General features: G+C 32.9%; 1 protein-coding gene across 1 annotated transcript in view; it reads right to left on the bottom strand.

Annotated features, from left to right (window-relative positions):
- LOC132555434 (uncharacterized) overlaps positions 1–16890 on the bottom strand; it is an 86282-nt gene that overhangs the window by 45512 nt on the left and 23880 nt on the right. The window contains exon 2 of the mRNA XM_060219785.1: positions 10729–10792. Coding sequence (XP_060075768.1) covers positions 10729–10792 — 64 coding nt within the window. The remainder of the gene's footprint in view (positions 1–10728; positions 10793–16890) is intronic.

Here is a 16890-nt window from a genome sequence, read left to right on the forward strand (position 1 = left end):
TCTGTGACAGCTTAATACTGAATATTGATTTTTGAATTCTTTTAATTTGTATATTCTACATATGTTTTTTCTCTTCTCATGATAGCTAAGAAAAACTTGAAGTCATCAAGATAGTTTAGAAATTAGGACTCAATTCCTTTCACAAAGATTTTGAATTAAAAATCTCATGCAGTCAAAGTTTGAAAGTATGCCCTTAGTTTTTCGTGATGAATGTGCTAGCTCTCCCACTGTTATCTGCCTTCTAATAATCAATATATCATATACCTAATTAACATATATCCATTTGATATTTCTATAGCAAGATGAGACCCATTATGTGTTTTAGTTGTGTTCAGTTTCAGTACAAGATGTGGCCATGATCTGGCCTTGCCAAGGTTACGACATTAACCTTGTAATCAAAAGCTTAAACATAACCACCTGTTCATTAAGGCCCAAGGTATCAAAGCTCCATGTGAGACAGAGTAATCACCTGCTGTATATCATTAATCCAGGCAGACCACTGTGTTTATATGTGATTAATTATGTTTATCCAGGTAGAACACCTGGAACACAGACTGACCAGACACAGATTGGCTGACCTATGGGTGTATATATATATTAATATACATATCCCATCTGACCTTATGTAAGCCTATCCAAGTCACGATTTCTCATTAACAATGTAACTTAAATACAGTTCTTAATATATACTAGACCCAAGGTATTATATCTAGAGAAACAGCCATGGGAACAAACATCAGAATTAAGTCTACAATATCTGCTGGTCATCTGTAATATTTTATCAACATATGTATCAATACCTTAAAGACATGATGGCAGCAAACTGCTTTGTATGTCCGGTGAAATTAAAACATTACTTGCTTTACAAAACTTATGAAATGCTGACAACCCATGAGACCTTGTACCTTTTCGTGTCCCATCAGGGAATCCAACCTCATTCCCCTTAGCCAAAGATGAGTGTGTAGTGTGTAACACTATCCAACAAGATTCTAGACACTTTAAGAAGTGGAGACATATTATACGTATAAAGAGCCAGTCAATGTGGCTTATACAATATGTTAAATCCAATTTTACACTAATTGATGTGGAAGCAACGGGCCTCCCATATGTTGTTCAGTGAAGTAGTCACTCTGTTGATGGAACATGTTTATTTGGCTCAGTTGGTAGAACTGTGGATTATAACACCGGAGACCCGGGTTTGATTCCTGGTCAGAGCACTCAACAGGAATATGTGTTCCCTGTTCATTAACATTGTATCACGACAAGATATGGGAATACCAGAAGTTGACAATTATTTATCATAATTAAAGGTATAATTAGATATGAGACAATCAGAAGACGACCGTATCAAGAAATATTTCAATCCCACTGACAAGTAATTCATCACTGATTCTAAACGGATGACAGTGTTTGACAAGAATTTAATCAGTGTAATGTCGAGGGGTAAAAAAATAATGGATTTTTTTGGCAGACTTCAATCTTTAAATTACAGGTACGTTACTTAGTGATAAAGTTTGTTTGGTATTTTAAAATCACAAGTTCTTGTGTACAGATGCTCTTAAAAGTTGGGACAAGTTAGATGGTGAATAAAGATTAAGAACGGTAATTATGATCTGACGAGAAATCTGCACCAGTAATTGACATTTAATACATTCATAACAAAGATATATTTGGGTGGAATTCTTTTTACCTTTCAACTGGTGTGTTAAGTACATTTCAATCAATCTAGAAATATATTACGGTACAGTATGTAAATTAGACACACCATAGTGAGGCTAGGAGAAGTGATATCAGTAACTACAAAGAAAGTATCCTCATGTTTCCAGAAAACAAAATCTAACACCCTAGTTATGTAGATCTAAAACTGTCTTACTGATATTTCATCTGATATATCTGATATTAGTAAATCCAAATATCAAACATGTCCTTTTTCTCGGTTAGATAGAAGAAAGTTGTCTTGTGTTTATAATACTCTTATCAAATAACAAACGGCTACCAATGAAACAACAAGCAGACATGATAATATGATACAAAGCTGGTCCTATTTTGTCTGACAAACATTCTAAAAAAGAAAAACAAATATCAAATATTCAATTAATGTTACCTGTAATTTTGTGAATTCCATGTGTTTTCCATAAAGTTTGTAAATGTTTGGTTGAGAAAACAGTGGAAAACCAAACACTGAAACAAAGTCTGTGGAAGTGTTACCTACATGAAGTTGTTTTTATTGATTTTCCAGACATTTCTGTCCAAGTGTTACTTTTAGCACTTTTCCCCTACTTTTCTCTTTTACCTGTGTTATCAAAGGTAACCAATTGTAATCAATGCTGTCTATTGTTCAGGTGCTAATAACTTACCTTTAAACCTCTCTCCTGATAAAGAGGATCGACACACTATCCCTCCAGGTAAACAGTCAACAACAACAGAAATGTCAGGTGAAAATTCTAATCTCATTAGGTAAATATAAACACCTGAAGAAATCTTTTCCAGAAAAATGCAGAATTACATCAACATTGAAATGTAAAACAATGTATATGGTTGTTCACGAGATCTGACATCCCAACCCCGTAACACTGTCAGGAATGTCGCACTGATTTCGTATCAGAAACTAAAACACAGTGGCATGAACTCTAGTCTAACCTTGACTAATACCAAGACCCTCGGCTTATATGACAAGCCACCCAGTTATTGTTGTAAACGACAACCTCCTCTATTACACCTGAATGTGCCGCAATTTTTTTACCTGAGTATAGTCTATTTCAGAAAAACACATTTTCATCAGATCAAAATTTTGAAAAAATAAATTAGCGTTTTTCACAGATGCATCACTGCTAGAGTGAACTCAATCAGACTCAATTTTAAAGTCCATCTGCACAAAAGCATTGATTCAGAAAAGCAATTTAGATTTTCCAAAAAAAAGACAAAACCCTCAAGCAATGTGTTTAATATAAATAAAATGAAGCATGTTTGGTATTCCTATGAAAATATGTAGGGTCTTTCCCAGACAAATGATTGACGTGAACGAGGCAGTATAAATGACTAAAGTGGCTTTTAAAAAAATCATTCATTGTCCTTTGTGTGCTGTCAAGCGCAGACGTTTTTCATTGCTAAGCAGTTTTTTCAAAGAGAAAAATAAAAATAAAATAATTAAATGTAATTATTCCAGATAAAAATTTGAGCCAGCGATATAATGATAAATGGAGAGTAAGCTAATTCAGATAATGGCAATATGATGTGTCAAACTGACAGCATTAAAGAAGTGTGTCACATACCATACAAAGGTAATATAATCATACACAATAAAAATAGTATAGACAATTTTTATCAAAAACAATATGAGATAGCACAGGAGATACGTGATATCAGAGAAAACATGAAATATCATACAGACTATAAAGGATATCACACAGACAATATGTGATAGCACAGAAGATAGGTGATATCACAGTTAATATGAGATATCAGACAAAACAGACAATAAGGGATATCACATGATCAATTTGAGACATCACACAGATAATATGAGATATCACATGATCAATTTGAGACATCACACAGATAATATGAGATATCACATGATCAATTTGAGACATCACACAGACAATATGAGATAGCACATGATCAATTTGAGACATCACACAGACAATATGAGATATCACATGATCAATTTGAGACATCACACAGACAATATGAGATATCACATGATCAATTTGAGACATCACATAGACAATATGAGATATCACATGATCAATTTTAGACATCACACAGACAATATGAGATATCACATGATCAATTTGAGACATCACACAGACAATATGAGATATCACATGATCAATTTGAGACATCACACAGACAATATGGGATCTCACATGATCAATTTGAGACATCACACAGACAATATGAGATATCACATGATCAATTTGAGACATCACACAGACAATATGAGATATCACATGATCAATTTGAGACATCACACAGACAATATGAGATATCACATGATCAATTTGAGACATCACACAGACAATATGAGATATCACATGATCAATTTGAGATATCACACAGACAATATGAGATAGCACATGATCAATTTGAGACATCACACAGACAATATGGGATATCACATGATCAATTTGAGACATCACACAGACAATATGGGATATCACATGATCAATTTGAGACATCACACAGACAATATGAGATATCACATGATCAGTTTGAGACATCACTTAGACAATATGGGATATTAGATAGACAATACAACCTGTTGTCACATGAGAACCATGTATCTAACTACCTTAACACCCCACCCCTTGAATTGAAACAAGTGTATTGTAAAGATGCAAAGAACCTGTTTACAGCTAGAAACATGTCAGGTTAGATAAAGAGTGAAATTTAACCTAAACATATATATTATTTAAAAACTGACAACTTCCATTAAGTAGATCTAGGGATGGAAACTTGAGAAGCAATTAACATGTACCTTGTACCTGTACTAACGAGCATTATAGATTTGCAGGTGTCTTCTCCATAGTCTTTGCTATGTTTATTATGCCTTTGTAGATCATTAATGTGTATGATTCATTACAGGTTTTGTCTACTCAAAGTCTAGCATGTTTCTGGTGTCCTTCAAAGTATCCAATTTCTATACAAGTCTTTCTGAAAATTCCTCAGCTCTTGTTTCTGCTACCTACACAACAGATACACACTGTCCTTTCTGTTAGAGATAAACATATCTCCCTTACCATGAATTCTTTTGTACAGGAAGGAAGAAATGAATATTCAATAGATTTTTTCAAATCAAAATATATGGGTTTTCTGCTATGGAGCTATGCATTTGTTTGAACACAAAAAGCCAAGCAAGGTGACCAGGTATGATATTACCTACAGGTAAGGTATACCACACCTTTTAGATTTAATAGAAAAAGTAAAATATTCTTTGTCAACCTCTAACAATGTGTGGATGTCTTGTGGATTTATCATAGATCTAGATGGATGGTCATGAAAAGCACAACTTTTCTTCCCTTACAACCACCCATTGTGAGGAGATTTAGTGTTTATTTATTCCAGTCTTACATTATAATATGAGCATATTAACAAAATCTGAACAGGTCAAATTTCAAATAAAAACTTAATAGAAATACCTGGAAGTAGGTCAAGTCAGTGTAATGACACAGTTGTATGAAGTACAGTCCCTTTAACCATCAATGAAAATTAATTTTGTATTCTTAATAGCTTTGCTAATTATATTGATTAAAATATTACAAAACTCTGAAATCAATCAGATCAATGAAATATAGACTATACTCATATCCGTTAAAGATTGAAAATCATTGCGCATTTCCAAAATTAAACCTGTGTTATTGAAGCATGACTGTTTTTTTTTTTTCTTTTTCAAATACACTGAACACTAAATGTCTTTAATATGTCATAAAAATTTTAAATACAATGACAAATTCAGGTAGAGATATATTTAGGAATTGCTACTACAAAAATATTGACCTGTAAGGAATACAAAAATTTATGAATTTTAAACTGATCTGCACTCAAAAAGGTTAGTATATAGAATTGGATTTATTCTTTAAAATGTAAGTGTAAAGTAAACAACATTTGAGAGGTATAGAAATTTAATTTGTACATTTAAATTCCAAGTTATCCATGTGGATGTGGTAATTTGCAAAAACTCAATAATAGTGTATACACAGTAAACATTTTAACAGAGAACATTTTACAGGTATATTTCATCTGAGCAGGTTTAAAGATATCAAATATCACTCTCGTCTCACAGAAACTTTTTTGCTTTAATATCACTATTGTCTCACAGAAACTTTTTTGCTTTAATATCACTTTTGTCTAACAGAAACTCTTTGCTTTAATATCACTTTTGTCTAACAGAAACTTTATACTTTAAAATCACTATTGTCTCTAGAAACTTTATCTCCCTAAACAAAATTATTTCCCAGGAAAGTCAGTTATATCCCTCGCCAAAGAGTCAATCTCCCTTGACATAAAATTAATGTCCCTAGACACGCAGTTGTCTCTATATACATACAGTTATCTCCCTAGACATACAGTTCTTTTCACAGACATACCATTATCTCCAAAGATATACAGCTGTCTCACTAGATATACAGTTATCTCCCTTGACATACAGTTCTTTTCATAGACATACCATTATCTCCAAAGATATATAGCTGTCTCCCTAGACATACAGTTGTCTCCCCTGACATTCAGTTATCTCCCTAGACATACAGTTCTTTTCACAGACATACCATTATCTCCAAAGATATACAGCTGTCTCACTAGATATACAGTTATCTCCCTTGACATACAGTTCTTTTCATAGACATACCATTATCTCCAAAGATATATGGCTGTCTCCCTAGACATACAGTTGTCTTCCTTGATATTCAGTTATCTCCCTAGACATACAGTTCTTTTTACACACATACCATTATCTCCAAAGATATACAGCTGTCTCCCTAGACATACAGTTATCTCCCTTGACATACAGTTATCTCCCTTGACATACACTTGTCTTCCAAAATATGAATTTTTCTTTTGGACGTACAAAATAATTTCCTGATATACTATCTCCCTAGACAAACAGTTATCTCCCTAGATATACAGTAACAGTTGTCTCCCTTTTTCTTAAGTCATGAAGCTCTGGCAAATGTTGATCAATTTTTACCAATATGGAACTCATATGAGATCTTCTTGATTCAAAACAACATACCAAATCTGATTCTAATCTTAATGAAAAAAATTACAGTTACAGGAAACAAAGTCCTGTAGCTTTGGTAAATATTGAAAGATCTACACCAACATCAAACTCATCTAAAATCTCACTAATATAAAGCAATAAGAATTGGTTCAATATTTTGATATTTTCGAAGTCTTGTCACTCTGGCAAATGGTGATGGATTCTGACCAATATCAATATCATCCAAGTTCTTGTTGATACAAAGCAATACACAAAAATTGGTTCAAATATTAAAAAATCTTAATTATTCAATGGAAACCATAAAACTAATGAAAGGTCAGGGTGAAAGGTCAGGATCATCAAATCTGAAATCAAATGATATGTCTTATCTTCAGGGATTATACATGCCAAATATGAATGTGATATCTCGTACTGAAAAGATATGAGTCAAAGTTGTGTGCAGATAAAAAGACAGACCGAAAAACAAAATGCTAACTGATCATCGATCTCCTCGGTCACATCATATGTAATATCAAACACTAATTACTCAGGAGCTTCTATGCGTTTTATCACCATTCATGTTTGAACATTGGGATTAATTTGACTAGTTGATATGTATTTGACTACTTGATATGTTCAATTCACTCAGCAAAGTTCTAAGGTCACATAAAACCCACTCCATGTTCCTCTAAAGCTGACATTTTCCTGCCTGTTTGATCAGAATTTACCTGTTCTTTATTTATCACATACCTATGATGATAAAGTGTTACCTGTTGACGAGATAATCTACCTGAACCCAGGTACACAAGACCTTGATTTACAAGCAGCCTGGTTATAACATTTCTCCAACAACACTAGAGTGGTACTTACAGCCGGTTCCTGTGGCCCTATAGTCCCTGGTGGTCCTGTAAGGGACACTTTGTGCCCTATAAAGTTGTTTGTCATGTCTTAAAATCATTTTCTCTGCAGGAAGTAGACAGTTTCAAACCATTTAGTACCAATTAGACCAAGTGACCTGTACACTCATCAATTACACTCGACTACTTTTACATTAGACACAGGTAGCCCTGTGTTAGCCGTTCAAAGTCACTTGGTTACAGTAATAACAAAATTATCATTTTTCAAGACCGATTCCAATTCCTCTATCCCCATAACGACAGAGTCATTTTGAATACAAAACCCCAAAAAGGTCTGACCTCTCCACAGCCCCTACGCTAAAGCATCATTTGGAAAAGAAAACCTCACACAGGTCTGACTCCTCCCCAATCCCAACTACTACAGCATCATTTAGAATAAAACCCCCAAAAAAGGTTTTAACTCCTCCTCAATCCCCACAAGTACAGCATCATTTAGAATAAAACACCCAAAAAAGGTTTTATCCCCTCCTCAATCCCAACTACTACAGCATCATTTAGAATGAAACCCCCAAAAAAGGTTTTAACTCCTCCTCAATCCCCACAAGTACAGCATCATTTAGAATGAAACCCCCAAAAAAGGTTTCAACTCCTCCTCAATCCCCACAAGTACAGCATCATTTAGAATGAAACCCCCAAAAAAGGTTTTAACTCCTCCTCAATCCCCACAAGTACAGCATCATTTAGAATGAAACCCCCAAAAAAGGTTTCAACTCCTCCTCAATCCCCACAAGTACAGCATCATTTAGAATGAAACCCCCAAAAAAGGTTTTAACTCCTCCTCAATCCCCACAAGTACAGCATCATTTAGAATAAAACACCCAAAAAAGGTTTTATCCCCCTCCTCATTCCCCACAAGTACAGCATCATTTAGAATAAAACACCCAAAAAAGGTTTTATCCCCCTCCTCAATCCCCACAAGTACAGCATCATTTAGAATAAAACCCCCAAAAAAGGTTTTGTCCCCCTCCTCAATCCCCACAAGTACAGCATCATTTAGATTATAAAGATTCCCACAAAAAATCTGATCGTCTATATTTGTCATCATCATTGATCACCCTGTACTTTGGAAAATTTCTAAATCAGAGTAAAACACTTAAAGTCTCTCTAAACTGATTGTAGGTAATATTCTGTTTAGAGTAAGCTAGTCTTATTTGAAAATAACTCCGATAAAAATCAAATAATTTTTAGTGTCAATTTGAACTAGTGTTTCTTCTGATTTAAGATCCTCTAAAACATGATATTTTTGCGGTAGAATCATCTTTGAAACCTTTTTGGGCCGCACTTTGGGGAAGAATCGAGATTCGTTACAACATATCTTTCATCAAATGATTAAAGAAGATATAACAATGTGCTCTATGTTAAGTGTTTTTTCAAGTTGAAATAAAATCTTAAAACACTTGGCAAAATTATTCTGTAACCAATGAAAATTTATACTGTAACATATAACTAGTGTATAAACACTGTAATGAAAACAAATGACTTTTAGATGCCATCTTACATCAAAAGATTTTCAAACAGAAAAATCCTGACATAATTGGAAACATCTTGCCATAAAAATGAAAAGCATTAGAACAGCTGCCATAAAAACTGGAAGCAATTTCAACAGTAAATTAACGAACAAATGAAACTGAATCCAACTTAAACAATGCTTATATTTGAATTTCAATACAATTGCATTCTTTTCTGTAAGATTGCCATCCATTATCTAAATGCCCATTAGAATGAGTGTAATTGCCTTTGATGGTCCATATTTGTAACATCATAATTATCGTAGCTTTACTGGTGTAACAATTGTCTGACTGCACTAAAAACTATTATTTTTATCCCAGATATTCCCAATGTCCTTGGCCGAATATCTCCACTTGATTCGAATTTCAGGAGTGGGTTTATCACAGGACAATTGGTGTGTAATTCTCCTGCACAGTAATATACCATAATGATACGATTAGACTTATCAGCGGGTGTAGTAAGTGTTGCTGGATAAAGATGATGTTAGGAAAGTCTCTGTAACATTTCTAGTTAACTTCTTGCTAGTCTCACAAATAGAAAATAAAACTAGCCTACTGGTGTCCATTGCATCATCAAATTAATCTATACTTCGCTGGAGGACCGGGGACAAGACCCCTGAATCAACAGTACATTGGGAGGGGTTCAACAGGACTGCCTAAATGCCTCCTGGAGGGAGAGACCAACCCCTTGGGATTCCAAGAAGGAAAACCCATGGGGCTAGGCATACGTAAGTTATGGTAATTTTTACTTAAATGAAACTATATTCCACATTGAAGTATTCACACTTTATTTAAAGGGTTTGTCCTCTTACGCTAAATAAGACTTCTACATATTAAAAAGATAAAAAAACATAATTTTTTTACTTCCTTGATATTTCTTGTCATGATAAAATGAAGCACTTTATCATAAAATTAGCACATAAACAGTGCACGGTTACAGTAACAAGCAAAATGCTTAACTCAATTCTGTAGTTAATATACATTATATAATTTCTGTAATGAAACATGCTTCTTAACTCATTTACATGTCTACATGATCAGACAAAACTTCATCGCTAAAACACATATCAACTCCTCTCTGCCAATCAATCCCTTTGGAAATTTGGATGATCTGTTAATTTAACCACTAATGTAATATTTCCTGTGTTATTAATTAATGCATGTGATGCACATCAAACAGTGCTGTAGATCTGGGCTAACTAAGCATCTACTCACAATCAAGTAAGTAATTAACAAGAAAATGTGGTTTCTATCATCATTGTCCAATATCTAGGAGTTTCAGAAACCAGTGTAAACAGTTAAAGGCAGTGTCAGTAAATGATCTGATTTTATCAGGTAGAGCTGATTATTCCTATAACTTAATTAAATTGTTTAAAGCACTTTAATCTCCTTAACAGGGAACATCCATTGGTGCTTCATTGAGTGTCTGTGGTGTTAGAAGGGAGATAACTCTTTTGTGATTAACAATCCTCAGGAAAGCAAATGGTTAAAATCTTTTGAAATGTCTTTTTTTCCCAGTTTGTATAAATACAAATATTTCTATTTAATACATATCTGGAAAATCGCCCTAGAACCTGAAATAAACAGAAAATAAGTGACTTACCACAGGCCAACTTCGTCCATCATAAACATCTACCATGAGTCCTTTTCTCTCCTTCATGTTTTCCCTGTGAAAGTTGAAAATACATAAATTTACAACAAATGCAGAAACGTAGATCACTGTTGTTCAATGGAAACGGAGTAATTTATACTCACTCTACTTACTCACATTTTAGATTTTAAAGGAAAAAATCAAAATAACTCAATTTGCATATAATGTAATTTCCCTATAAATACTAATTACAATCAGAAGTATATGTCGTTTCTCTGTATATCAACATTTTAACATTATGCATACTAAACAATGTACAACCATACCTTTGTATTAGAGACTTCTTAACTGAAGTTTAAGGGCAATATTTTAATGATTTTTCAAATTCTAGCTTTTAATCTAAAGCAAAGTAATTTACAAATGCTGAACACATCTTCATTTAAACTTAAAATAAAAAATCAAAATGCTGACTTTGTCAAAAATGTTGGTAACGTGTGCAACAATGGAATACAAAAATACATGCTGCCTGAAGTATGTACAGCTGACTGGAGACTGTTACATCATATAACACTGTAATACAACGGTCTTGATAGGTGGCCTTGGTCTTATGGGTGCAGCATGTGACTCAATTTACAAAATATAAAACACGGGAATTATGCTTGAGTTTGTGAATAACTGCTGACACTTGTTTTGTGTGGCCAGGTGGAAACAGAACTAGAAATGTGTTGTAAATTATCAGAGATCATTTTACTATTTATCTAAAGGTGATCCACTGTAATAGACTGTTAAATTCTCCAGGGTCAGAGAGCTTGTTAATTTGAAACCTATCAATCACTGATTCCATGACCACCAATCCCGCATTCTGCAGTAAGATATGTACCTGCTTTCTGATCCTCAGAGGCAACTAAATTTTGGATCTGAATTTATTCTCTTCTTTATAAAGAAATATTTTTTTCCTAACATCTCCCTTGACAATGAGTCACTTTTAGCCTTAATTTGAGTATTTGCCCCTGTGAGGAAGACCCCCTGTTCCCTGGATGAGACATACCTGGGTCTTTAAAAATGGAAGAAACTACTTCTCTGCTTAACACTCAGCTTTGTGATAGTGTAACAGCTGATCCGCCCATTGTCACCTTAATTTTTGTTCAAAATACTTTATCTGAGATGGGCGTACTGTTGGATAAATACGGTAAAATGATCAGTTACTGAATTACATAACTAACAATACAGGAGATGGTTTCCCTTAATCTACAATACACTGTGTACACACAATGAGTACAGACAGTGTAACATCATGGCTGGTGATTATTGTCACAGTTTTGTGTAAACTAACAAAAAAGTACAGTTTACTTCTATTTCTCTGGAACATTTCTCTTACATCCAGTAAACACAAAATCCAACATTTCTGATGTATAGAATCCTTTCTCATATTACAAAGAAATTCTTCATGACATTTTGAATCATCTGTCAAAGAGACCTGGATTAAATTCAAACATAAGTACTTTCCAATTAACCTTTGAAGAATCTGCTTACCTGGACTTGACCGAGGTAAGAAGTATCAAATTTCTACAAAACTAAGAGCAGAATCTAACGAGCAGACCCTTTAACTTTATCACTCGAAACCTCAAAAAACGTATTGAATTACTCTCATTTTTTTTGTATGCCTTATAATCAGTTATGGTAAATGTTCTTAAGTTTTGATAGCTTTAATGTCAAAATACTGTTAACACCCATATTTTAGCAGTATGGACCCAATAAGCATATATTTTATTCTTTTCACACGCATAGTATTGTACTAAAATAGGAATGCATTAATTATAGTGTATCAATGTTATTTATACAACTGATGAGGATGTGCCAATTCATTTTGGCGTAAATACGATAAAAAGTAATAGCGCACTGAAATTAATTTTAGCAAATCAGTAACATTTACAATTTACTGCCAATTGTAAATGGTTGTAAGTACGATAATGTTTTCAGAACCAACAGGTACATCTAGCAATGACCCAATAAGTCTAAATTCTACTAAAACTGTTTTAACATTTACCTGATCCAAGTAAGTACAATAGTTTATATGTCAAGTTGTCACTGTAATAAACCTAGAGATACAATTATTTGACTAAAGAAAGTAAGATTCATCAATGTATAACGAGGTTTGAAATCAGAATACCATGTTTGATAACACCCTCCGTCCATCTCTATTGATGTTCTGACGACAAACAAACATCAAGTTAAAGGTTTTTATCGTCCTACAACAAGCTCACCCTCTAAAGTCTAATTATTTGTTGATCCAGTTGTGTTTTTTTGGGATAATACAGTTTAAAGTTTCTTATTTTTCCCGGACGGTTTTATAACACACGACAGTCAGATGTCTATGAAAGTTCTGCCAGTACAATTTATACTTTTGAAGTTGATATCAAATATTTTTCGTTAGTCCTTACCTGAAGTCTCTGTAGTTTATCTTACAACTTAACACAGTCATATGCTGATACAAAATACAGAAATTTAAAACAGCCCACAAGTAAATATGCTAATGAGGCTGATCATGTACAGGTAGAACAAGGTGTCTTATACAGTAATATTTAAAATCGTATGTAAAAACACTTATAATCACTTGTGTATCTGCATCAATCATGGTGAGACAGGTAGAAAAATTCAGGTAGACATTACATATCTATTAGTGTTACAGTTATACCTAACTACAGGTAAACACACCTGTCATTATCATAATCTGTATATTATATTGTACAAGCATTACTTTTCGTGGGATATTGATTTTTGGTTTTTTACATCACTCATAATTAACAAAATCATACGCCGATCATGAATAAAATATCAACTGTTGCATTTTTTTATGAGTACAACTCTTTATTTACTATCAATTAAGCGTCCACCATTTTTATTTAGATTAAAAAACCATTAATTTTTAATAAATATGTTAATTTTTCTTTGAAAACATTGGTAGTTTTATGAACATCCCAATAATCTCATATTTATTGAAATTTAATCTTGCCTTCAATTTGCTTTGAACGTTAGCTGTTTGATGTGGTGTTCAAATTATCTGTCTTTTCCTTATAGAATGCTATATGTGACACATCACATGAATGTTAGGAATATTATTATAACTACTGCAATCTATCAATGTTGCCATGTAACGTCACATTAAATGTCATAACAAATATATACATGAGTGTGACAATACCTGTTTACAAGGAAATTTACAGAGCTATAAATAAGATGCATGTTAAGTGATGATAAAATCACTTGTTACAACTTGTATCTTTAAACGTCACACTTTAAGTACATAAATCATAATGTCATATGTTTGAAATTGAGCCGAGTTCTTTCTTACACAACTTTAATGACCTGTTACATTTTTCCTGCTAGGTTACAGTACTTACTATGTCAAACCCTCAAGACATTCAGTGTAGAGTGACCTCCCTTTATTTCTGATCCATGTAATGAGTTGAAGTTGGCAGTGCATATTAAGAATAAAGCTGTCAAACTGATCAAAAACTAGAAAATGTCTAAAAGTCATTGATTCTATTGCTCCTATACAAATCTGAATGTGATAAGAATGTATCGAACTTCACATTATATATTAATATGGGGTAAATTTGAACTAAATCTAGTGATAGGTTCTCAAGATATGATATTGGTTTGGAATAGGTCATGAAGAGGGACATTGGTGAAAAGATATTCCTCACTATGAAATAATGGAGATATCAAAACCTGGATAAAGATGTCCCACTGAGATGGCACAGCTGTCTTCTAGTCAATGCATCTAAATTAATTGTGATATTTTAGTTTTGTGTTGTTTGGAAATTAAATTCCCCCATCCCCAATTTTCCAATACAATAAATGTCACTGACTTTATGGGATGTCTATTTACTAGTTACACTGACTTTATTGTGATGTCTATTTACTAGTTACACTGACTTTATTGTGATGTCTATTTACTAGTTACACTGACTTTATTGTGATGTCTATTTACTAGTTACACTGACTTTATCATTATGTCTATTTACTAGTTACACTGACTTTATTGTGATGTCTATTTCCTAGTTACACTGACTTTATTGTGATGTCTAGTTACACTGACTTTATTGTGATGTCTATTTACTAGTTACACTGACTTTATTGTGATGTCTATTTACTAGTTACACTGACTTTATTGTGATGTCTATTTACTAGTTACACTGACTTTATTGTGATGTCTATTTACTAGTTACACTGACTTTATTGTGATGTCTATTTACTAGTTACACTGACTTTATTGTGATGTCTATTTACTAGTTACACTGACTTTATGGGATGTCTATTTACTAGTTACACTGACTTTATTGTGATGTCTATTTACTAGTTACACTGACTTTACTATTTACTAGTTACACTGACTTTATTGTGATGACTAGTTATGATGTATATTTACTATTATGTCTATTTACTAGTTACACTGACTTTATTGTGATGTCTATTTACTAGTTACACTGACTTTATTGTGATGTCTATTTACTAGTTACACTGACTTTATTGTGATGTCTATTTACTAGTTACACTGACATTATTGTGATGTCTATTTTTTGTTACAATGATCTCATTGTGAAGTCTTTTTCACTCTATATTATAGACTGTTTACTATGTGTACATGTAACTTGTCTACTTGGGTTGACATTTCCACCTGTTTCGGAGCTTCCCTGTCTCTAGCGTGGTAGTGTTATAACAACATTGACACAGAGGATCTCTAATCATCAAAGGCAGTCCAAAGTTTGTCTAATCCTACTGTCTAAGTATTGTGAAGATATACCCATACTTACATGTACGTTGAGGATTTATAAAATTGACATAGAGTTTGGGAATAATTCTATCACAACAAATCTGTGGTATTAGTGGTGACGACACATAAACACAGGATTATCCAATTTGTCCAATCTGTCAGGTAAATAAATTAGAATCGATGTGGTTTTAAACAGTTACTACAGTCGTTTGGTGACAAATTACAAATGTTTGCTACGGTTAAATATTGATATACTGCTATTCATTTATATATCCATTCCAAAATAAATTACTTCTACATGGTATATCTGTACCCAAATATTTAAATGAATTCTTTATTTTTGAGAAAGCATATGAGGGTGGTGGAAAGAGCAAGTCCACTCAAATTAATGTTTAATAAAAATAGCTATAGAATCAATTCTACCTGAACAACGATACGCATGTTTTCATTTTCTCAATGCCATTATTTCCTGGATATTTTATGCTTAGCTGGTTGATCAGCCATGTAACACACATCATTACACATACATTAAATAACAAGAGTAAGGCATATATCATAACTAAATCATATGTATCTAAATAACGTCTTAGCTGTGAAAAAATCCTGTTTAGTTCAACAGCCTAAAAATAAAGACATCAATCAAATCAGTCTGTTACTTTCTAAAGAATGTCATGTTTGATAAATAGAATCTTAAACTTGTATCCATGTTATATTGACTATTTATATAGTAGATATTTTCATATTTTTTCTAAAGGTTATCAGTGGTGTGATAAACAGAATCTTAAACTTGTACCCATGTTATATTGGCAATTTGTGAAGTTAATTATGCCTGTTCAACCTTTGTTTTCTAAAGAATATCAGCCATGCATCAAATAGAATTTTAAACTTGTGTCATATTCAGACAATCTCAAAACTTAATTATAAACTGGATGTCTATATATAAAATATGATGCCCTACAACAAACAAACAAGACCTTGGTTCACATTTCCCAACATCACATCAGTAATCACACTTTCTGGCAATAAAATCTGATAACATCTTTATGTAGGACAAGACCGAGATTCCTTTTCACACCTGAGATCTTGATACAAACATCAATTTAAAAAGGTTCCCAACCTATGAAAACATACAAATACATACTCTCCTTTCTCCTTCCAACATATGTTTTTTTAAAGCCTCTGGTTTGTCGACACAACAACTACAGCTCAAGTATTTCCATATGATTATTTGTGAAGCCATATTCTAATATAGAAAAATTACCTGAAACCATTTCAGCAGATCTATTTATTCAAATAAATATGAGACAAATATATTTCATTATAGTTGTTTGATAAAATTAAATATTGAATATATAGAATTTCATCAAAAGGGCCTATTATCCAATTACTGTAATGTC

This window comes from Ylistrum balloti, unplaced genomic scaffold, assembly GCF_031769215.1.
Source record: "Ylistrum balloti isolate Yb309-2 unplaced genomic scaffold, AGI_CSIRO_Ybal_v1 Utg370488, whole genome shotgun sequence".
NCBI lineage: Eukaryota > Metazoa > Mollusca > Bivalvia > Pectinida > Pectinidae > Ylistrum > Ylistrum balloti.